The sequence below is a fragment of the Trichomonas vaginalis genome, chromosome III (assembly GCF_026262505.1).
Source record: "Trichomonas vaginalis G3 chromosome III, whole genome shotgun sequence".
Lineage (NCBI taxonomy): Eukaryota > Parabasalia > Trichomonadida > Trichomonadidae > Trichomonas > Trichomonas vaginalis.
This window is the reverse complement of record NC_067205.1, coordinates 18830518-18854641: the sequence shown is the minus strand read 5'-3', so window position 1 is coordinate 18854641 and position 24124 is coordinate 18830518. Positions and strand designations below refer to the sequence as shown.

The 24124-nt window shown below is 30.7% G+C and overlaps 11 protein-coding genes and 2 pseudogenes across 13 annotated transcripts, besides 1 other annotated feature; 5 read left to right on the top strand and 8 right to left on the bottom strand.

Annotated features, from left to right (window-relative positions):
- On the top strand, window positions 1-914 carry TVAGG3_0727550 (annotated as a pseudogene). The gene has a single exon. A coding segment is annotated over exon 1 (914 nt).
- Window positions 1-9290: part of a mobile genetic element that runs on past the window's edge.
- Window positions 1745-2459, bottom strand: TVAGG3_0727540 (organellar and viral DNA polymerase type B; the record flags this gene model as incomplete). The annotated part of the gene is made up of 1 exon (XM_001289485.1): window positions 1745-2459. A coding segment is annotated over one exon (715 nt), but the record flags the coding sequence as incomplete, so codon positions are not given.
- TVAGG3_0727530 (uncharacterized protein) lies at window positions 2670-3215 on the bottom strand (the record flags this gene model as incomplete). The annotated part of the gene is made up of 1 exon (XM_001289484.1): window positions 2670-3215. The coding sequence occupies one exon, from the start codon at window positions 3213-3215 to the stop codon at window positions 2670-2672; it is 546 nt and encodes a 181-aa protein (XP_001289485.1).
- On the bottom strand, window positions 3626-4007 carry TVAGG3_0727520 (annotated as a pseudogene). Its single transcript has one exon. A coding segment is annotated over exon 1 (382 nt).
- Window positions 9291-11390: 2100 nt separating the features above from the next.
- TVAGG3_0727500 (N-acetylmuramoyl-l-alanine amidase family) lies at window positions 11391-11627 on the bottom strand (the record flags this gene model as incomplete). The annotated part of the gene is made up of 1 exon (XM_051244367.1): window positions 11391-11627. One exon carries the CDS (start codon window positions 11625-11627, stop codon window positions 11391-11393), a length of 237 nt encoding a protein of 78 aa, XP_051090954.1.
- Window positions 11628-13724: 2097 nt separating this feature from the next.
- On the top strand, window positions 13725-14262 carry TVAGG3_0727490 (uncharacterized protein; the record flags this gene model as incomplete). Its single annotated transcript, XM_051244366.1, has 1 exon — window positions 13725-14262. A coding segment is annotated over one exon (538 nt), but the record flags the coding sequence as incomplete, so codon positions are not given.
- Window positions 14263-14387: 125 nt separating this feature from the next.
- On the top strand, window positions 14388-15438 carry TVAGG3_0727480 (dedicator of cytokinesis DOCK family; the record flags this gene model as incomplete). Its single annotated transcript, XM_001282871.2, has 1 exon — window positions 14388-15438. A coding segment is annotated over one exon (1051 nt), but the record flags the coding sequence as incomplete, so codon positions are not given.
- A 185-nt stretch (window positions 15439-15623) lies between these two features.
- On the top strand, window positions 15624-16433 carry TVAGG3_0727470 (dedicator of cytokinesis DOCK family; the record flags this gene model as incomplete). Its single annotated transcript, XM_001307434.2, has 1 exon — window positions 15624-16433. A coding segment is annotated over one exon (810 nt), but the record flags the coding sequence as incomplete, so codon positions are not given.
- A 372-nt stretch (window positions 16434-16805) lies between these two features.
- On the top strand, window positions 16806-17183 carry TVAGG3_0727460 (uncharacterized protein; the record flags this gene model as incomplete). Its single annotated transcript, XM_001307433.1, has 1 exon — window positions 16806-17183. The coding sequence occupies one exon, from the start codon at window positions 16806-16808 to the stop codon at window positions 17181-17183; it is 378 nt and encodes a 125-aa protein (XP_001307434.1).
- Window positions 17184-19075: 1892 nt separating this feature from the next.
- On the bottom strand, window positions 19076-20250 carry TVAGG3_0727450 (synaptogyrin family; the record flags this gene model as incomplete). Its single annotated transcript, XM_001307432.1, has 1 exon — window positions 19390-20094. One exon carries the CDS (start codon window positions 20092-20094, stop codon window positions 19390-19392), a length of 705 nt encoding a protein of 234 aa, XP_001307433.1.
- Window positions 20251-21150: 900 nt separating this feature from the next.
- TVAGG3_0727440 (uncharacterized protein) lies at window positions 21151-21908 on the bottom strand (the record flags this gene model as incomplete). The annotated part of the gene is made up of 1 exon (XM_001307431.1): window positions 21279-21908. One exon carries the CDS (start codon window positions 21906-21908, stop codon window positions 21279-21281), a length of 630 nt encoding a protein of 209 aa, XP_001307432.1.
- Window positions 21909-22182: 274 nt separating this feature from the next.
- On the bottom strand, window positions 22183-22957 carry TVAGG3_0727430 (Major Facilitator Superfamily; the record flags this gene model as incomplete). The annotated part of the gene is made up of 1 exon (XM_001307430.2): window positions 22403-22957. One exon carries the CDS (start codon window positions 22955-22957, stop codon window positions 22403-22405), a length of 555 nt encoding a protein of 184 aa, XP_001307431.1.
- Window positions 22958-23017: 60 nt separating this feature from the next.
- Window positions 23018-23794, bottom strand: TVAGG3_0727420 (Major Facilitator Superfamily; the record flags this gene model as incomplete). The annotated part of the gene is made up of 1 exon (XM_001307429.1): window positions 23018-23794. One exon carries the CDS (start codon window positions 23792-23794, stop codon window positions 23018-23020), a length of 777 nt encoding a protein of 258 aa, XP_001307430.1.
- Window positions 23795-24124: the final 330 nt, after the last annotated feature.

Genomic DNA, 24124 nt, shown 5'->3' with positions numbered 1-24124 from the left:
ATGTTTATGAATTTCATTAAAGAAGCCATTGTGTGATAATAACGATGAAGTGTATAAATACCTTCTCAGCTGGATTGCATCAATGATTCAACATCCTGGAATCAAGAATGAAACAGCAATTATTTTGAAAGGACTTCAGGGAACAGGTAAAAACAGATTCACAGACATTATTTCTGAACTTCTCGCTGGTTATTCATGTAAAAACATTACCGAAATAGGTGAGCTAACGGGTAATTTCAATTCAGTAGTTGAAAATAAAATGTTTCTTGTACTTAATGAACTCAAGAATGTAGGTGAAGACAGACTTGCAAACTTTAACGCTTTGAAATCAATTATAACGGATAATGAGATTAGAATTAATGAAAAGAATCAACCCAGAAGAACAGCTCAGAATGTTGCAAACTTCATTTTCGTAACTAACAACGTTTACCCTGTCAAAATTGAAGTTGGAGACAGAAGATACGTAGTTTTAAGAGTTAATGGTAAATTCAAGGGTCAATTTGATTACTTCAAGAATTTGATGAATTCATGCACAAAGGAATTTTATGATAACCTTTTAACATATTTTATGCAATATGACCTTTCATCATTTAATGTACGAATCATACCGATGACTGAAGCCAAACAAGATTTAATTGAATTATCAACAAATCCTTTAGATGTATGGATAAATACACATTATGATGAATTGTGTGCAGGTATGACGTGTAAAAATGCTCTATTCTGCAAACCATCAGACATGAAAGACAAGAATTTTCAAATGAGCATTAAGGATAAATGTGAAAGGAAACATAGAAGAATAGATGGTAAACAGACATGGTATTATGTTTTGAAAGAAGAAATGAAAGGATTATATAAACAAATTGAACCAAACGATAATGATGATTCATTTACTGACGATGAAATACCTGTAAATGAAGCTTTATAAAGTATGATTTGAATTTATTTTTGCATTAATCCTGCTGTGTTGTCAAAATGTCATGTTGTCTCATTTTTTCAGAGAAGTTAATTAACCTGGTAGCACATGGTAACATGGTAACACCTTCAGTTCTTCAAAAATAATTAATTATTGAATAACTGGGAAATAAATTTACGTCAAATATGCAATTTATAAAATCTTATGTCGACAGGCTACGTAGCACAGTGGTCTAAGGTGGTGTTATGGGGGTTAGGGTCTGTGGTTCGAACCGCGACAGCGCCGTATTTTCTTATTTTCTTTGTTTGTCTTGTTTGTCGTGAATAAAAAGTGTCATAAAAGTGCTCTATCTTCCACGGGAATAAATAAAAAACTAACTTTATTTCTTCTTTATTTCTTTATTCCCGTGGAAGAAGGGTTTTGCTGTTTTTCTCAGCCGAAATCAATGATTTTTTCATTTTTGGAATCCTTAGCGAATGAGGAATCTTTTCTCTCGTGGAAGCTTTGACCAAAAATTATGTTTAGGTGAAGAGGTGAGATCTCACCTCTTTTTTCACCTAATTTTTCACCTCTTTTTTCACAAGCGTTTTACATGAATTGTACGATGTATATTTGAAATCCTAAACAATTTCGTAGCTTCTATTTCTTCTTTTAGTACATCGAATGTTTTAACAATGCCGAAGGTTTCTTTATATTTCTTCTTGACGTCAGATAGAAGGAAATCGTCAGCAGTTGGATAATTTTTGTTCAGAAATGTCAACATGTCCATTTTATTTTCTGCTGGTTTTTCTGCTTCTTTCTTTAAATCTGCATAGTCGTTTCTCATTCTTTCTATCTCTTTGACGGAGTAGTTATATCTCCTCATTGCTGCTTTACATTTAGAACATTGTGGGTTCATTTTTGCGTTATACATTGAAATTTGACCTGCTAGAACAACTAAGGCGTCAATTGCTCTCTTCATCTCAAACATAGCGGGTCTTAGTTGTTCGTTCCATACTTTGCCTCTTCTATCTTTATCTCTTATTTCCCAAACACATTCAGCAACTAATGAAACAAAGTTATCGTAGGTCTTAAATTCTTCAGATTTATATATGTCAGAAACATTCTTATAAACCATGTCGCAATCTTTGTCCATAACTTTATGGTTGCAATGAAAACCAAGGAATTCATAGTTTACCTTACGAATGAACTTCTTTATTTCTACTGAGTCAGTTGTTTTGACTTCAATTTCGTCGAATTCAGGAATAGTTAGTTTTTGTTGTTGGATTTCAGGTAGTTTAGGTAAATGGTCAATAATGTCCTGCATTTCATAAAGATACTGTTCATTTGTTTCATCTTTCGCACTACAGTCTAAATTACTTGTTAAAAGTTCTTGCTTTATCTTCTGGATTTCTGTTTCAAAAGTATATGAAGAAGGAATGAAGCTTTTCATCTCTACTAACATAGATGTTGGATTCATGACTAAAGAGTTTGGTGCTGTAGTTGTGGACAGAGTCCCGCCGTTCGCGGCTTGTATTGCTGTTGTGCCGATTGTTGAAATCATATCTTTACATACAAAATAAAAAAAAAATAAAAAAAAATAAAACTAACTTTATTTTTTATTTCGGGAAAATTCATGAAAATTCACGAGAAAGCTAAAGCAATCTGAGCCGCTAAGCGGTGAGGGTGAAAAATTAGGTGAAAAAACAGGTGAGATCTCACCTCTTCACCTAAACATTATTTTTGGTGAATTCAATAAAAATAAATGGTTCATTTACTCACAATATTTTTGTACAAAACGACCCCAAACTTTTAACTTCTTTTCTGCAGTTTCTAATGCTATCTTAGCGAGTTCATATTCTCTAAATTCTCTCTTTAAATCTTCTTGTTCCCATTGGTCTAGTTCGTATGGAGAATCTCTATAACCATAACATATCTCACGTTCATGTTCTAATTGTTTTTCGCACATTTTTCTAACTTCTTCTTCAAACAAATGTTTTGCATTCTCTACTGTATCTTCGAGTTCTTCTTCATCTAATTTCTCATGAACTTTCTTGTCTATGGAGTCCATAATATCTTTGACATAAAATGCATACTTTACAGAGCACCATTCAGCAACAAAATGAACGAGGTCAGGATGTATGTAAATACCTTTGAATTCATTTATAACACCCCTAGTAAGCTCATAAAATGCTTGTTTTGAGGTCGAGCCACTTTTGGCTTGACCGTATTCGTTCATCCAAAACTCAAGAATTTCCTGCATTTTCGCACTATTGAGAAATCTGTTTAAATGGTTTAACCTTCCCGCTTCTCTTGCCATCTTTGTTGCATTAATGTAACCATCCTTGTCTCTACGTAAGACTTCAATACCATTATAAGTGCCTTTTGTGAATGTTTCGCCATTAGATTTGTTCGTGAATGTTTTTGCTTCGACTGACATTTCTGTTCTTACATACAAAATAAAAAAAATAAATAAAAATAATTTTAAAACTAACTTTATTTTTGGACTGCATCATATTTCCTGGACTGTTGTCAAAATGTCATGTTGTCAGTAATTTTAAGAGAAGTTAATTAACCTGGTGACACATGGTGACATGGTGACACCTTCAGTTCTTCAAAAATAATTAATTATTGAATAACCTAAAACCATTAACGTAAACATTTATTTCTGCGGTTCATCCATTACTTCATTACCTAATTAATTACAGACATAAAATATATTTAGTTCATTCAATTAACACGGTACCATGCGAATACAGTCATAAATGGTGGCATATAATCTTTACCCAAGCCTGTTGGATTTGTTGTGAAAGTGTGTGAATGATTTCCTCCTGGTTCAGTTGGTCGAAAAGTCTTTTTTGCCGAATGGTTATAATCTGGAGATAAAACGATCATTGCCAGATAATTTTGAGTTGTATAATGGGTGGTCTCTTAATGAGTGACTATGGTCGCCAGAAAAGTTTGTAGTTCCTGTATGAGTGTGCGTGGAAGGTTTTTCAATATTTATTTTCTTCGAACCTCCTGTTTCCTTTGAACTGTTAGCAAATAGAGGATTTATCTACAATCTGCTTCCACGTACCGAACAGACTGTTGCTGGATTTGTTGAGTTCATTGACGTATAAATAGAACAATGGGGTAAATCATCTCAAGAATTGTATTTAATCCATTATGAATATTGAATTTATTATATAATTTGATTTGCGTGAGTATTTAAACTGGTCTTGTTATCAATATTAACGTATTATTTTTGAAAATTGCTTTTCTAACATCTTGAAATTTTGTGATTTCAGACCAGTTTCTTCCATCACTACTGATATTTACTAAATCACACATCCTAAAGCAATGAAATACCCATCATATAATAAATTTGTAAATCTATAATTTGAGTAATTTTGGAGTGAATGAATAAACAATTCCCAATTTGATAAATCCTGTGATAAATAAATATGTTGTTATAATTACAGGATATGAATAGACCATTTCACCTGAAACGAGAACATAAACATTTGATCCATAATAAAGCTTAATGTTCATCAGCTTGAAAAATTTGTTCAAATTGACCTTGTGGTATTGAAGATGATCTATAAATTTTATCATTTTGTAGGATAAAATACATGTTGTTAATGTAATCACTTACTTGTATATCAATTTCCAAATCTGATGACATCATACTAAACATATAATAATTTTCCATCCTCACTAATGAAAATTTGATTGACTTCATAAATTAGTACCATTTATTATTAACGCATCTAATAGGATTATTTGAATATTTAAATTTAGCATCTTGATTTAAATTACATTTGAACCATTGGATACAATCGAATGAATAACAAGGGAAAAATCATCTTCAACCGTTATCATTCCATAAATTTACGTTATTTATATTCAACATATAAAATTCTTGGATTAATGATTGGCTTTCGTGTATCAGGATTCAAAAGATGGAGTAAATGATTCATAGTTTTTAAAATCATTTGTTTTAAAATAATAAAGCACTCCAGCTGTAATAAATAAATACATGGTCACTCATCGAACATATCCATTCAAAGAATCTATATCAAAAGGTTTTATCTGATGATTTCATAAAATTTAAAAATGGTGGAGTAAAATAGACCTCTGATTGTTTTTATTTCTTCATTAACAAATGATATATTAGCTTTTCTTATTAACTCACTATCCCATATTCCTTATCTGCTTTCTTATTAACTCATCGTTAACATAAGTTTTATCTGCTTTAAGGTCTAAACATCTGAACCCATCTGTATCAGTTTAGTTTTTAAAATCTTTGATGTCCATTCATGATACCTTTCAACCCTTTTTTAATTTCATTATTTTTTCATTAACATATTCCTTATCTGCCTTCTTCATTAATTCACTAGCCATAAGTCCTTATCTGCTTCTCCTCTAACTCACTAACCATATTCCTTATCTGCTTCTTCATTATGTCATTTAGGAAACCTTTTATGAATTCTCATTTAAATTAAATCTTCCAATCTTCAAAACTTTAGGAAATGCATTTAATGCGTAATATCTTTGTTCTTCTGGTGGAATTGATGTTATATCATCCGTTATTCTTTAATTTTTGAATTCATAAATAAAATTTCTTTTATATTTGATATCACTGCACCACCTTTGCAAACGAATTCGAAATGGTCATTTTTCAATACTATCTCCAAATCTCCATATTTCAACCTTTGCGTTTGTTCTGCCGTCTTTGAATTATATGCATATATGTGGCGTATGTAATGGTCTGTGCTTAAGTTGCTGTGGTTGCTGTTGTTTAATCATTTATTATGATTTAAAAATAATTTTAAAATCGTTATCTCATCACCTATTTTTTCTATTTGAAATTGCCATAATATTTCATTCATGAATTCTAAATCACAATCAAATAGGTCAGTTATTCTAAATTTAATATTTGATAAATCTTTTGAATGAAGAATAAATGAATTCCGATAATTGAAACGGATATGATAAAGAAAATGTGTTTAAGTTGATGGATAAATGTTTTGTATTGATGGGTAAGAGTTAGGGTCTAATGTTTGATGTGAAATCTCATTGGGGTATTAACTTTATCACATTTGATTAAAATGAAATTGGAACCAGTGTCAGAATACAAAACATCCCAACATCTTTTTCAAAATTTAATATCCCAACAATGAACGAAGATGAGGAGTACAAAATTTAATTTTCAGCGGGAATTTAATAAGGTTATTTATTTCATCAAGTTCAAAAAGTTTATCAGGTTTTGATTTAAAATTTTCTTCATACCATACGATAAATGATTCATTTAAATAACTTAAAATCATGTTAATATCCATTTCGTTATCACATTATTTATATACATATCATACGTTTTTTCAAGGTCATCTTTAATAAATGATATATAATCTGAAGGGTCTAAAAGAATGGGATTAAATTTACCACTCACAGAAACGAGAGTAACATTATAAATTCCGCTAACTGTTAAATTTAATTCACAGTATTATTCGAAATAATATTGATAATTGACATTTTTATTACGATTAAAAATATGGTAAAGCGTTATTTTCCAGTGATAAATAAAACTAGAATAAGATTACCTCAAGAATTCATAAATTCAACGAATAAGAATTCATTCATGTTATAAATTTTAGTGTTTTCAGAAAATATGAGTCAATGTCATATTCATCATCGGGTTATATTTCACTTCATTCAAATTTAGTTCAATCAAACCCATATAATGACCATTTCATAAGATTTTCAGATGGTATTAAAAATGTAATTGATAGATTAAAATATGAACAGATTGACAATATCGAATTTTTGGAATTTTGGTTTAAATATCCTGATGGAAAAAAGATTGAAGTTAAAGATAAAGCTGATACTATAACAAAAACAATTACAATGACGATCCAGATAGTGGGGAACAAAAAGAAATAAAACAAACGATAGAAACTGGTGAAAGGTCAATTATTATTGATTATGATTCAAAGGATTATTATTCGATAATGTTAATGCTTGAATATTAAATAGCCTTAACAAAGAATTTTTCAAGTGATATTTTATATTCATCAACTATTTTATTATAAATATCATTATAAGTTAAATGAAGTTCAGTTGTTGTTCCGTTCTTTGATATCTTAATTGTGCTAATATCTTTATAGGATTTATTTTTGCAACTGTTCCGCAGCATGAACCTCATCATCTATGAAAAATTGAATCTTAACGTCTGAATCTTGAACATCACAAAGAATGGCGATAATGTGAATTAATGATTCATAAGGTAAAATAATTAAACCGGATTGGTCAATTAAATTTATTATTGAATCATAATTATTAATTATTATATCACGGTAAATTTTCATTAATTCAGAATTAATGTCTATTTATATGGCGCATTGCGACTGTAATCGTAGATTCCTGGGTTCTCGATGTTTGATGAAAGAGGTGGGGGGTATGTTGGATAAGTGGGAATTTCAACAGGTTTTTTACCGGGTTCAGATAAAATGATTGGGTCTCCATTCTCCTCATTCTTTCGGTAAGTCACGAGTTAATAAATTTGGTTGAGTTGCTGACCTTGTTAATTCAGGGCTAACATTAACTTTAACATTTTGAATAATTCGTGATTTATCATCATTTACGTTTATAACCAACCGTAATCTCTGCTTTTGCGTTAGTGTTCTTTTGACTTGTGAAACGTCTTCTCATTTATAATTGAATAAAAAAGAAAAATATATTTAAAGTTTTATTTAGTTGTTACGGTAATATCCCAAGGTTCATCATTGTTTGCTTATACTTTCTTTGTAACTGCACCAATTATGTTATTGATATTGCTTTGAGTTTCTTCCAGTCTTATTTTATCATTTACAATATCTTTAATCATTTCATTACATGCATTCTTAAAAATCTGATTTTTCTAATTTACGTCTATCACTTTCTTTAATTAAATCAAAGTTATAACCTTGTTGAGAATAAAGTGGTTTCTTTATCAATTCCTTGAACGCTTCTGAAAGTGAAGATGAAGAAATTCTTGCCTTGAATTGGTTTAAATTCTGCTTTCATTGCTTCTTTCTGTTCATTGAACACTGGATCGAATAAAGCAACTTTAAAGAATTTCTTAGCTGGAATTTCAGGTCTCAATTTGCATATTGACCATCAAACTGATTAACATATCGTGGTAATCCATCCGGTCCTCTTCAATAGCATTTAATTCTTCATTGAAATAAGAATATGGATTTGACGGTATGAATTAATTGGACATTTTCACCTTCTCCAATGTATTGTTTAACAGCTTTTCCATTTTCATCAAATTGCATAGGATAATGTTCATTATATGCTTTACGTTTAGGATAATCAGATACAGTTAATTTATACCCATTTATGACTTTAATATTACCTTGACCATCAGTAACGAAAACTTCATTTATACCATCAGGTTTTCCATTTGGACCCGTAATGTCTGCTTCGTGTGCTTCCCAATTTGGACCATGACGTTTGGCATATGCTTGAGCTTCTGGTAATGTTAAAACGTTTCTCATTTGTTTAACATCTTTTTGAAGACCGCAACAATATGACTAATTCTTTCATTCCATCAGGAACTTTCATAGTTCTATTATATGCACCCTTTTGTTTGTCCTTGTTTTAATGGAACTGTAGAAGATTTGCTATTTCTGTCATGTTTAATTATAAATAAAAAATAAAAATTAATTATAAAAAGTTAATCAAATTTAACACTCTTTATTTAAATCAACTATTATTTTTCCATGTTCACCTAATTGCTGATATTGTGTGTAAAGTTCATTAATGCTCATTGGTAAATTCACTTGATAAAGCATAACGTTCAACTGTTGACGACTAAACCACTGAAAATGAAAAGGGTTGATAGATTTGATTTAATGTTTGTGCTTAATGCTTTGAAGTATTGAACAGCCATGAAGAATGAACATGAATGTGTCGACATTGAGTTAATAACTGATTAAAATATGATTTCTCATTTGTTATTAGTTTTGATTTCACCATCATCTAGAAAAATTAGTGAATGCAAAATTCTCTATCAAAATTTGAAATAGAAAGTGTTTCAAATAATTCATCCCGTTGTTTATCAATAATTTTTATCCTCTAATCTTGCTTCTTGATTGTATTATATAATTCTTTATACATTAAAAAGTTTTTTAAATAATCTTCTGCTTCTTCTTGTGATAAATAAATAATTGGAATTTTGATTAAATGCTTTAAAGATTCAAATGTATTATCTGAAGGTGAACCTGAACGGTTGATATAAATTAACACATGTGAATGGGGGAAGTGTTAGCAATAATGATAATTTGTTTTAATATCGTTAAGTTTTACCTTTATTTTGTTTACCAATTGCTGCAGTGATTGAATTTAAGTAACATTCAGAATATGGAATTTTCATTAATTTTTCCTTAGATAGAGCATTTCTATTATCACTCAATGCTTCATTAATCATATCATCTACGTATGTATTATATACTCCCGCTAATTCTTCATAAGGGGTGGATGAATTTAAATCCATTTAATCAAAAATATTTAAATAATTTTATACATTTCTATTCATCAATATTTCATCATATGAACTTCTATACTGTGGTGGTGTACCTGTTGGATGATATTTCAAACCTTCGTCCGGTGTCCATGTCCAATATGTAGTCCTAGTAAACCAAACCTGAGGAGGATTTGTCACCTTTGAACAGTAAGTGTCATTTTCACCCTGAAATGATTGGATAAGCTTTCACTTGTACTGTAACTTGTGAGTTGAAAGTTTCTAATCCATCAAAGAATATACCCGCTCCATCACGTTGAACTGGAATAGTGCATAAGAATGAAGTTTGGTCTTTCCATGTTCTAGCTAATGGTGTGCCATTATCATCATTCAGTGGTCTAGTTAATGAGTCCTCGTATTCTTCCGTGCATTCATTCACTCCATCTAAATCAGAAGCTTGAAGCATACGTGTAAAGAATATGTCACCCACTGTGGTCATCGCTTGATCGGGAAGTTTCTGGAATCTATAGTGACCTGAAGACCTCGAAGCATTGGATTTTCTAAAACTGTTCTTTGCATTGCATTCTTTGGAAATGTTAACACAACATCTGTAACATTATGAAGAGCGTATGAGAAATCTGAGCTGATACCTTCAGGAGTGATGCAACCTCCATTTAGTGAACGAACGTCAATATGTTGAGCTGGAATCATGAATGGATCTTCCTTACTAAATAAACGTGGTATTGCTTTAACTGATTCTTCAATTAAACCGTATCCTGGTGTAATGCATTTATCCTCTAAAACTTCCATCTTTGTGCATGAAATAATAACGTTATCAACTGTTGCGTCAGCAGATGTAGCGGCTAAGCTTGTAATTAATTTGGCAGGAAGTCCGATTTGTTGGAATTTGCGATCATATTTATAAACATGATTCATAATCTTTTCATAATTTTCATCAGTTATCGTTTCATAAACGTAATTTTGTAAATCAGCAACTCTTAACGGGTCAACCTGACAAAATACTAAAGTATCCCTGAAAACATAATATTTAAGAATGATTTCACCAAATGATTTAGGATAATCATCGAACGCCTGAAATGCTAACAAATCATTTACCGGAATAATCATATCAAAAGTGATATCAACTTCTTCATTTGCTTTCTTGAAAACTTCTGAAGGGTCAATATATTTACCACATACTGAGTTATCATATTTTTGAACATTATTATATAACGAATGAACAAACTTTTTAACTTTCCTTTCTGATTTTGGTTTATATGTTGCAAATGCGAAAGATTCACGGGCACAATCCATCTGAAGATAACCGGCATCACCTCTTTCAGTTTCTACTTCTAATTGTTTAAAGCTTTGATTTGATGATTTGTAACCAACGAATAAACGCATGCATTTAAAAGCGGCATCACATGTGAAAGCTTTATTTGAAACTAGAGTTGCTTTAACTTTGCGTTTAATATATGTGTCACCTAATTGGTTCACATCATGAGCTGGATTTGTAATTCTTAAATGAGTTTGTTTATCATCAAAATATGGAGCATCAGAGTCATAGCATGAACTTTCAAGTTCTCTATAATATCTTCTACCATCATTCTTTGCGAATATTTCATTTATCTTTTCGAATGAATGAAACACATTTCCATTAATTGGTTTAGTGTTTGGCACCAAATAGTTAGTCGTCATTTATTATTAAATAAAAAATCAAAATTAAAAGATGAAAATGAATTTTTAATTTTAATGAAATAATCAACTATGGCTGCAGGATTCTTTAAGAAACTGTGGGATAAAGTAAAAAGAGGAGCGCATAAAGTTTGGGAAACAATGAAGAAAGGAGCAAATTGGATATTTAAGAATAAAGAAGCAATTAGTGACGTTGCTGAATCAATAACGCCAAAAGCTGCCCCAATAAGAGAAATTTTAAATAAAGGAGAAAAAGTTTATCAAAGACTACAACCGATACTAAGATAAAAATAATATTTATTTATTTTTCCACTATCCACCCCCTATTTTATTAAGTATTCCTTCAGCAATTCCACCAACTGCGTTACCTGCTTGTGCTCCCATTGCCGGATTACCTGCTTTAGTACCTAATACTCCACCTATGATAGTTCCTGCCGTTTTCGCTACTGGTGCCAAAAAGTTTGCAACAGGTTTAATAACCTTTTTATAAACCCAACCTGCAGCTTTCTTAATTCCATCCCATAATTTTTTAAAGAATCCTGCCGCCATTTCTGATTTAATATTAATTAAAAAATATATTTCATCACTTATATTCTAATTTTTATTTAATGATAAATGAAACCGATTTTAAAAATAAATGGAACAGAGGAGGAAGAAATAAATGAAAGTGAAAATGTTCAACAAAAAATAAACGTTGTTAAACCAATTACTGAAATAAAAATTTTTTCATCTGTTGAAGAATTTAATGACTATTATGCTAACAATAAAAAATTATTTGAAGAATTGACAACATGTAAATTGAATAAAATGTTTAAAGTTGATGGATTCAAAATTTCAAAAATAAAAGGGGTGGTTAGTTTGAAATCTATTCCTCAATCAAGAATCACCTCATTAATGAAAATAGATGATTTAACAAAAAGAATAGAAGAGATTGAAGAAAGAATGAATCAAATAATTGATTTCATAAATTCAAATAATCATTAGTTTCAATTTATTTTTAAAGTTTATTTTTATTCATGAAAATAATTATTTCTAATTTCTTTTACTCTCTCGTATATACTAGATTTAAAGAATTCAGAACATTTTCCATAATCTCCTAAATGTTTTCTTATCCCTAACGTGTGCCAGTTATTATATGAAACTGAATAAACTTTATCTTTATCTTTACACCTTTCATCACTTCCAATATATTTATATTTCAATTTTGATTTAGCATTTTCATATTCATTAACGTTTAATAATTCACAGTCTTCCTTTTTAAATAAATGTTTTATGTATTCAGGATTTAATACTCTACGTTTATATGCTCCTAACTTAGTTCTAAAGGTTTTTCTACAAAATTTAGGAATTCCATCCTCTTTAATGTCATCAATGATTTCCATTTCATTATTTTCAATTTCTTCTTCTCGTTTATGAGGTCTTTGATTATGACTCCATTGATTCCATGAAATTAAATATTCTTTATCATTATATTTATACCTCATTAGCTTATTTTGGCTTTCATATTCATTTAATAATTCACAATCTTCATTTTTAAATTGAAGTTTAACCCATTCAGGATTTAAACAATGTTTAATTAATCGCGGAATATCTGACATCATCTATATATAGCTTCTTTTATAAAAGATAAAAAAATAAATTATTTTAAAATTAATGTTAATTTTTTAATAATTTATTTTTTTAAAAAAATTATTTTTTATTTCATTATGGTAGTGAATCTTTTATTCATGAAAATAATTATTTCTAATTTCTTTTACTCTCTCGTATATACTAGATTTAAAGAATTCAGAACATTTCCCATAATCTCCTAAATGTTTTCTTATCTTATTGGTTTTCCATTCATTATATGAAACTGAATAAACTTTATCTTTATCTTTACACCTTTCATCACTTCCAATATATTTATATTTCAATTTTGATTTATTGGTTTCATATTCATTAGCGTTTAATAATTCACAGTCTTCCTTTTTAAATAAATGTTTTATGTATTCAGGATTAACAATTCTATAATATTGCTTCCCTTTAAATCTTTGAATATAAACAGGAACACCATCCTCTAAAATTCGATAATCTATTTTATCTGGTTTTACTTGTTGGGTCATTCATGTCAGAATAAAAAAATAAATTATTTTAAAAATAACTTTAATTTTTTAATGATTTATAAATAAATATATTTTAATGCATCGTCTATATATAGATGTAACAAAAAAAGTCACAAAACCCATCCTATCCTACTACTATCGTCTCGTAAAAGTGGAATTCGGATCAAAGAAAAAACAATTGAGTTTATCTTAGATCATAAGGAATAATTTTATTATTCAGATGATGAAAATATCTATATTAACGAAGCAAAGAGAGAATGTTAAGATACTTATGTTCATAAGGCGTTAATCTTTACGAATCAAATTGAGCTTACATTTAATAGGAGATTATATCAAATCAGCTAGGTCAATCTTATAAGTATGTATCAAAATGTTTTATCCAATCATCACAATTCGCGATATTTGGACTACGTTGAATCTTAAATCAGGAAAAGTTTACTTCAAAGCTTGCGTATGTGAGAAACCAAACTACAAAAAATTATAGACTCTCAAAATAATCATAAACAAGAATTGCACAGGTCTTACAGATTTTTATGTTTCTCCGATGTTCAATGGCAATCCAAAACACGCATTCCCTGATTTCATACCGATCGTCCCTACAGAAAACATCTTAAAGTGTCATTTCCTGATTCAATTTTATCATGTTGAAGAAAATTCTAAGATCAAAGAGAAAGCGATCGATACAGCAGTTATTCCATTAAGTTGCATCTCAGGTAATAACAATACATCTGTAGAAGTCGAGCTTTTCGCAGAAGCAGGCAAAGTTTCTAAAGATGCCAATGTAACTCTGCAAACACCAAAGAAATCAGAAGGTTTGTCATTACAGATCACTATCCCTCCATTCTACTTCCCTCCTCAAAACATGGCTACGGCATTGACTGATAATTTCGATATTCCAAGTTTGTCTGGAATTGACGAGTCATATGCTGATCTTTACATCATCCCTCTTTTCTGCCGACTTATTAAGAAGCGCGATTCTAAAGTTCTCCCAACATTGGTTCAATTATTGATCACATTTGGCGATGGCGGTAGAACATCACTTCGAAAGTGGTTGTTCAATCATTTCGATCCACAAACAATTGGTGATGACTTCCCAACATTCTATCCGGAAGCGATTAAAGCATTTTGTCATGAAATCATTGAAGGAAAGATCGAAACAACAATCATTCCAGACTTTTCAACATCTTTACCACTTATTCTTGACATTATGCAGATTGTTTTCTCCGATGGCAAACTTCAATCAACAGCTCAAGACTTAATTACAATTAACAACTCACTTCTTGACTTGATTTGCTTCTTATTGACTAAGGATATTGATTGCAATTCCATTACAGAGTCATTGGGACTCTTCTTCTTCCATAATCTTTCAGATCTTGGAAATGAAGAAATCGTACGATTCGTTTACACATTCCTTCGAACTATATCTAAGGTCAGACCCATAATTGCACATCCAATGTCTGCTACACGAGTTCAATGGATTTTCTTATCTCCATTATCTCTTTCTAAGCACTTCTTGATCAACATGACTAACAACATGAAACCATTATCAACGAACGCTATGTATTCTCCTTATTCTAAACTTACATCACAATTTTTGTTGTCGACACAACAATGTTTTGGCGGTCGTGATCCCGACACATTTGCACTTTGTGCAGGCTTTTTAGCTCGATTGTTATCTAACTTAGATGAGATTTGTTATAGTATTCGACAACGAATCGCATTTGCTTTATTCCCTCTTATTGATTTATGTTCTAATCATTTTGAATCCCCATTATTTATGTCTAACAAACGAATGCAAATTGCATTGATTCCATTTGTTTTATTCTTAATCAAGAACAGTGAACAGAAGCAGTTATTATCATTCTTCCATTCATTATCTATCTCATTCAAGTGTCATTTCATTTCATTCCTTAAATTGACCGGAAAAATCATCATTGACACATTGGATGTCATCAAACCAACATATGAATGTCCACAAATTAACTTGAATCTTCTTGATTTGCTGACACATATTTACATCAAATTTTTGTTTGACGTCAAATCAGAATTAGGTGTTTGCATGAACGAAGTCATCCAGTTAATTGAAGTTTTGTTGTGTCGATACCAACCAACAGATAACTACAAGTATTTGTATTTACTTTGTGATTCATTATTCGAATCATATCCATTAGAACGTAATTTCATCATCATGTCTACTAAATTAATTATGTACAAACAAGCAAAATCACGTGCATTGAGTACCGCATTGATTATTAACAGTTTCAAACAAGATTACAATCGATATGAACAAGTTAATGTTTCCACACTTTCATTCATTGATGAATACGCAACAATTCTTTTAGAAAACAAAGTTTCAATGATTCCTATGTTTAAAGAATATATTTTGATAATTAAAGAACTTACACCAGACAATAAATCACTTAAAAAGAAAGTTAGTGATCGAATGGATTCTGCTTTATCCATTGCAGATATTGTTGAAAAACAGAAATCATCAAAACAAGCATTGTCCATTCGTTGTCAACAATTAATGTCATTGGCTGATGAAAACATGGACTTTCCAAACATGCGCTTAAAGTGGTTGAGTGAATTAGTTCGTATCAATATCGAATCCGGTGATTATATCTCAGCGTTTGTTTCACAATTACATTGTACATGTTTAATTGCTACGGTTGTTGAACATCGTTCTAAACATGAAAAACTCGAAAATAAAAAGAAGAACGAACGATTGCCTAAACCACCCGGTTTCCATTTATCAACGACACAACCAATCAGAACGGCAAACAATGTCTATGATTACGGCCGATCTAGAACATATCAAGAATTCTTCTTCATTCCTTCAGTTCAAGTCGAAACTAAAGTTAAAGTTGATGCAGGGAATGCCGATGCCGAAATTTTGTTGTCTGATTTTAATGAAAATCTTTTGATTGAATATTTGAATTCATCTGTTTGGTTATGCGAAGAAGCACAGTTATATTATACATTGCGCGGTTTGTCATCAATGGCATTACGTGTTCTTTATCAGAACCGCGATTACGGCCGGTCTAAAGAAATCTGTTCTAAATTGTCCAATTATTTGTCTAGTATTTCTACAGGAAACACAGTTGGTGTCAGTATTCCATTGTCATTCTTCATGGTAGAAAGAAGACAAGGCGGCAAGAAAGATCAACGAATATACTGCTGCAAGAAGACGGAAACAATCCATTTTGTTCAACAACTGAAGAATCGCGAAGGAATTGTTTGTCCAACAGATTATTGCGATCATCATGAGGAATGCAAAGGTGATGGTATTTGTTTGATCCAATTAGAGCCATCGGATGATAAAATCGAAGGTGATGAAGCTCCTCATTCATGGGATAAGTTCCGATCAGTTGTTTCTATCAATAAACAATCACAGAAATCATCTGAAGAACTGAAGAATCCTATTAAAACTCTTTACATCGAAACATCAGAAAAATTACCATTTTATCATCAAGGTGTTTCTATCAAGAAGATCGAGATCCAGGAAGTTCGTGTTAAAGAATTATGTGTTAATACATTGAACCGAGCATTCACATCTCTTGATCAACTTGTGAAAGACTTCGATCCATATCTTTCTATGCCCATTGGTGCATTCAAGGATTCACCAATGGTTATTTTCGGAAAAGATCTTTGTCGATACAAAGAAATGCTTTATACAACATTGCAACATCCTAACTGTGCACGTGACTGTTTGAGTTTTATCAAACAAAAGTATCCAGAACTTCTTGAAGAAAACGTTTCTAAGTTCTCAGAATGTCTTGTTAAAGCACTTAAACAACATCGAAGAGCAGTGAACGAACTTTTGATTGAATTTGAATCCGGTGACGAAATCGATAAAATCAAATCCGATCTGGATGATTGCACAGAAATGATCAACAAGTTCTGCAAAGACTTCGAAGTTGATATGATTGACGATCAAACAGTTTATGAAGGTATTGTTGATCCAATGTCATCATTTTGTGCATATGAAAATGAGTATGATTAAAAACATAATATTTTTTTTAATATTTTAAAGTTTATTATAATGTGTTAAAAGATCACTGCCTTAGTTTACAACTTAACACCCGAAGATATTTTTCTCCTATGAAAGAATTGATATTTTTGGATTTATCTCTAAAATACAAACTACGCCAGACTTTCAAAATCATCCCTTTAATTTAGAATTAATTCCCAAGACTACTATAAACAGAATTTAATAATTTTTACAATATTTCTATTTGGTTTACAACATTATACATGAAGTTACCATTGACTATGATCGAATTGATATCATTATTATTTCTATATTTTTCTCGTTATTTGTTTAAAAAATGCAGAAGATATGAAAAATTATTAATTTTTATCGTTTAGTAATGAACAAAATAGAAATATGATACTTACCAAAAAGAAAATTTATGGATGGACATAATGAAATAATTTTATTTTCTTTCTTTTGTTCAAATAATATTATTTCAAGATTTCCTTCACATGGACTTAAATCAATGAATTTTAAATTATTCTTAAATGAAACTTCTCCTTTTTCTGATGTATCAACATATCCATAAGATGAATAAGAATCAATACTACATCGATGTATATAAATCGGTCCACTTGCTCTAAATAATTTTCCTTTGTTAATCTGAGGATTGTTTTGGAAAGATGAATCGAAAATATCAAGTCTATAAGATGAAACATAAACAATTCCACAATCTTCACAATTTTGAGAATTATTTATATAATTACATCGGTCAATTCTTCCTTGACAATAAGAAAACGAAGTAATCATTCCGTCAGTTGCTTTTAAATTCTCAAAATTACAAAATGAAACATTTACTGTTGATTCAACATAAACATAACTAAAACCTGTAGAACCTGCTGATATACAGTTAGAAATGTTTGTTTTTGAAAGTGATCCAAAACCTTGATTTTGGGAAATCATTCCATCTTCTACTGAACTATTTCCTCCATTACAAATTGATCCTTGGAGGATTTTACTGTTGATTTTGCCGTTGAAATAAGTAAATTGACCACTTGAAGAAGTTTAGCTTTCAAATGAACAGAATTTATCAATAATAATGGCAGTATTATTAAAATTTTCAATATATACTGTACCTGGACCTTTTGAAAAAACGTTTTCGCAAAGTAAAATCGAGTAATCATTTGTATTTTCGAATTTAACTGCTCTATCTTGTAAGTTGATAAATTTACAGATGTATGCAAAGCATTTTTTATCTGCTGTTGTGACTTGTTGAACTTCACCTGTAATTACTGAAGAAGGAGGATCAATTCCTTCATAATAAAGACGCCAAATACTATTTGTAACTTCTTCACAATGAACATGTTTTCTAAAAGCAATTAATTTGAACTTGGTTTAGAGCCAAAAAGACTCCCGAATTAAATTTTAAAAATGAAAGGGGGTGACACCATATTGAACTTCCTTCCTATAATTCAAAATTAAAATTAATTTCAAGTACTAATTTTGAATGTTTGAATCATTCTATATTATCAGCAAAACAGCGGAGTTGAATTACAATATGGGCAATAACTTTTGAATAGAATATTCTTGATAAAGTGAAATGGGAGTGAATTTATATTAAGAATATAGGTTTTGCACAATCAAACTATATGAAATGGTTTAAATTTGGAGATTTCTGTAAGACAATAGATTTTTTATAGAAGTTCATATAGAAAAATCAAATGTAAATTTTTATTCAGGAAGAAAATTTACACTTTTCCGACGTTTTGTCAGGGGCGCGAAGCGACCCAAAAATGTCGGAAAAGTGTAATTCTCAGGTATATGATTATTTTTGCTTTTAATGCCGAAAGGCATTTGAATCAAAAATAATCGTATGTCTGAGAATTTAAACTTTATCACCTACATCAGTATTTGTTGTTGATGATTTGTATTTTCGGATAACAATAAATGCAATAATAAATATTGCAATTTCAATAATAATACCAATAACGATTCCAGAAATTGCACCAGCTGGAGCTTTATTACTAGAACTATTCTTCTGATTATCAGTACCTGAAGTTTCATTCGATGTTTGTGTTTTTGGTAACCATAATGGCTTCAAATTTCCATTATCATACTGAGGATAGCCTTCATTTGATATCTTTGGATCATCAAATTTAAAATCAGAAAGTTCGATCCTTCCATCAATTAATAAAATGTTAATATAGTTTGTATGACTACATGAATAAATTTCTGATTACTTTAAATATTCTGATAGTAATAATTCATTGTTATTATTTTTACAATAAATATGACTCCTAGACTTACTTTGTGGTCCTATATAATATCTTACATTCATTGAAAACGGTGAGTAAGAGTAGATATATTGATTTGTACCAGTAGACTCAAAATAATATGCTGATTGCAATTCAGATAACTTATTCACGGAATATTTGGATTTGTACATCATTTCTGAACTTGGAAGAGAGAAAACTAAAACATTTTGTGGACCATTTGTTGATGAAAGAAATGATGAATCAGATGTGTAGTTATCTTCGCGTTTGATTCCTTCAGTATTGGACATGACAACAATATGTTCGCATTTTCCAATATAAAAGACTTTTATTGGTGTTGAATCGATTTTAAGTGTCCTAAGTTCATTTGCAACAATGAGTTCAACTTTTTTAGCATCTTTAAATGCAGGAAGATAGCCATCAACATCGAATATTCCTGATATTTCATCATCAACTTCTTTTTCCATATCTACGCGAACACATGTTCCATATTTTTCATTTATATCAGAAATATATGCTTCACTATAATAGTAACTATATCCTGTGGGCTTAATTACCTTAACATAATGCCTTGGCATATTTGCAAATGCAATTATTAAATGTGAGTTTGTTAATTGAGGTATTTCATAACTGAAATCATTAACATTGATTACAACACTTAAATGCATATCATCTGAATACTCTACATTTCGATAGCTATATCGAAGAATTAAATTTGGCTGACGACCTTTCACTTTAAGAATAATTGCATTTTTATCTTTTGACGAATAAACAGGTTTTAATGGTTCTCCATTTTCAAGCGCTTGACGAAAAATTTTATTAACTTATTAATTTTTATTATTTTTTATTTTTATTAATCGATTTTATACAGAATTTGATAATTTGATGAATATCTCCTTTTTAAATTCAAATTTGGATTCTGCTTTAGTTGCAACAAAGAACATCGAAATATCATGATTAAACAATATACCATATGAATATTGAGGAAATGTTTGCCATTTGCTAGTGACTGAAATTGTGTTGCTTTACATTAGTATACATATGTTCCACTTATTATTTGTTTTGTATCCGAAAAAAATTGGAAAAGTTATTAATAATGCTTTGCAAACCGGTAAATTATAAATCATTTATTGTAATGCCTATATGTAATTTCCTGATCTCCTATTGCAAGTTATCAGTAGTATTACATGATTGCGAGGAGAATATATGCTCTAAAATCTAATATTCTTTAGAAATAATTAATAAAACATATCTTGGATAGACACTCATTAATAGTTAGGCATTGGATGAAATAACTCAATAATATTACTGATATATCAGCTAAAGAAAGGATATTTCCAACAGAACTCAAGTGACATTTAATGAAAAGTTTGGTTTTTAGAAATTATTTCAGATACAATAAAAAAAATTTGAATTACTAACATTTCTTTTCATTAAATCTATATTAAAAAAGTAATGATAAAGTTACACACGAAATTAAACTTTTTTTCGATTAAAAACAAACAAAATAAAATTTGGGGAACTTCGAAATCGAAACTGACCGAAATCAATCTAAGAACCAAAAAGTAATCATGCATTGCATAACATTCCTCATGTTTCAAGTAAGAAAGCAGAAGAAGTTGGGCAGAATGACCGCGTTTTAGGAAGATTGTATTTCCCTACGAAATCAGTTTGATAGAATTAACAATAAGCAGCCAGAGTGAAAAGGAGTCTCACTATTGATGCACGAAATTTTAATTTTGCCTTATTCAGGTGGAAAAATAAGGAAAATCAAAATCTTTCCATCGCCGTACATCAAATATTTTGGCGGAGAAACGTAACACCTGCTCTGCGAATTGTATCACCATCATTCTTATTCGTCGGAAAATATAAACTGCTGATCAAAGAATCCTGGATCAACAAGGTCAGGTTCGAAGTTCCCAAAGTCATATTCGTTCATTTGGGGGAACGAATCAATAGTTTCCTCGGTTGTGTCCAGCCGGGGTGAATTGCAAGGAGAAACCTTAGGAGATTCAACAGGAGATCCTGTCTTGTACATTTTTATGATATGGAAGAGATCTCTAGATGGCTGGAACTGAGCCCAGATGGGTGGAATTTGAACTGGATCTTTTGTCTCGAGCATCTGCTTAATAACTGGCTTTTGATACTGGAGGATCGTTAGGACATCAGCCCTAGAAAGAATGTCGCCAACTGAACTCCAGTTATCTTGAATGAAGAAGGCAAATTTTCTATCAGTAAATGCCTGAGCCATATTTGAGTAGTTATTGCAGAACCAACTGATGGCGGGGTCGGAGACAATAAACTTGCTAATAGCTTCCCAATTACGCTCAAGAAAGTCGAGCATTCCTTTTTTAGTTCTCCAGTCGTTTCTGACTGTGTACATGTTGAGCTTCTTGGCAGAAAGCTTAACTAGGATGGCAAGGAAGTCTCTGCGTAAGTTGGATGAGTACTTAGCAAGGATAGATTTGATGTTCATTGACATTTGGATAAAAAATTACCAAACCGTCGTGGACCAACTAAAAATTATGTCTGATACACAAACAATATAAATAAAACAAGCATATCATGTACTTCATTTTCTTCATAGAACTAACTAATTTTTCTTGAAATAATCGAAATTTATTCTTTATATAACAGATATTTACCATTTATATACCAATGGTATCAAAGCACCAAACAAATAAAGATTTTTACACGATTTGTTTTTGTTATAAATCAACTTTTAGCTTCACATATTTTAGGTCTTTTGGTATATTTTTACCAAGGAATCAAGTTTAATGCATATTTTAAAAATCTACAGCAAAATAACATTAACTACTTGTTACTAATGCAATTAGAACACAGATAATAACCATTTATTCATTCAAATAAAAAAGATTCAGATATGCAGACATTATATAAATGTTTACAAAATATATAGCAAGAATTACTAAAATATTATATTGAAAGTTTCTATTCCAAAAGAAATAAATATCATTATACTATAAGAGGTGCAGTTAAAGTTCCTTCTGTAGACTCCATGGCGGATTCGAGTTTCTGTCTCTTCTTCTTGCAGCATTGTGAGTCTCCATCTTTAATGAATATTGCAAAAAGAATAGCTAAAGTTCCTTCAATGGAATGAATCAGCCAAAGTCCATATTGATATCCTTTCCATGTATAAACATGACCACTGGTGCTATCAGTATGACCGTAATGTGCAATGATCGATGAAGAAATCTGAATACTAATAGAAGTTGTGAAACTTGTACAGAAGTTGGCAATTCCAGTAGCCGTACCAGCTAATTCTGGTTCGTAATAAGTATGCAAAAGAGGATAAGCAATTGCAATGTTTGGTCTTGTAAATATACCAAATGTACCGAAGAGAGAAAGAACTGCAATAAAACTTAATCTGTTACCAAGTCCAAATATAGCATACAATATTCCTGATTCAACAATACCACAAAACAACAAAACATATTTTGATTTTTTGAGGCACTTACAAATTTGAGGTAATACAAGACTTCCAACAAAAACACCAATGTGGAATGCCATCATTGCATATCCCTGACGAGCTTTTGTGAATTTTAGAACATCAATTAAATATTGTCCGCCTTAAAGACTTGTTGCATTGATAAATGGTACAACATTCATTAATACGAACGCAACAGGTATCCAGTAATACGGATATTTGACAATTTTCCACATATTAATAAATAATTGAATAACTCTTTCTTTTGCAGACTTTTCGACTGTAGGCTTTGATTCTTCATTGACTGGTGCAAATCCATGTCTCTCCGGACGACCTCTTGCAACAATTGCCATTAATATTGAGAAAAATGCACCGATACCACCAATGCTGTAAAAGGCCTTTCTCCAACTATGGTATTTACAGAAGTCGGACAATGGCTTTCCTGCTAAAACGCCACCGATACAAGTATGGCACATTAAAATACCGGAAGCAATAGGTACTTGGTTCTTCTTAAACCAGTTTCTGAATATCTTCATCGCTCCGACTAAAACTGGAGCTGTACCGATACCAACTAATATTCGACCAATAATTCCTTCGAACAAATTCCTTGAAAATCCACACATAACAGATCCTGCTGATGCAAGAATTCCAAATATAGTAACAACCCAAACAGGATCGAAGTAATCTACTAATAAGCCGGAAATGATTTGAAAAACGGAATAAGGATAGAAGTACAATGCTGCAAAAGTACCAAGTCTATGCTTTTCAACATTGTAAGACATTGCCATGTCAATTGCAACAATTGATGGACAAGTTTTTTGAAATGCAGTGATTACTTGCAATATACCAAGGCATCCTACAAGGGTGATGCGTATAATATGAAAAGAAATCGGCCTCTTGGCTTCAATCACTTTATCCATTGTAGGCAAATTTGCCAAATGACAAAATTGGCAAAATATGATATTTTTTTATCGCAATTCAAAAATTGAATGAAATCAACTTTGAGTGCAATGATTGAGAGTGAGCCAAGAATTCAAAATCGCATTTTAATGTATAACAACTATAATTTAACAAAAATCTTATAGTTGGGCGTTGTCACTTTTTATTCAGATTTGGCTCTGAAATGTTTATTTTTCTATATTAACAGGAATTGCATATTTGAAGATTTTATTCGAAAAGGTTTACAAAATTTTGAACGATCGGAAACTTATAGCTGTCTTTACTCGTATCTAACGAGAATTCCGATAGCA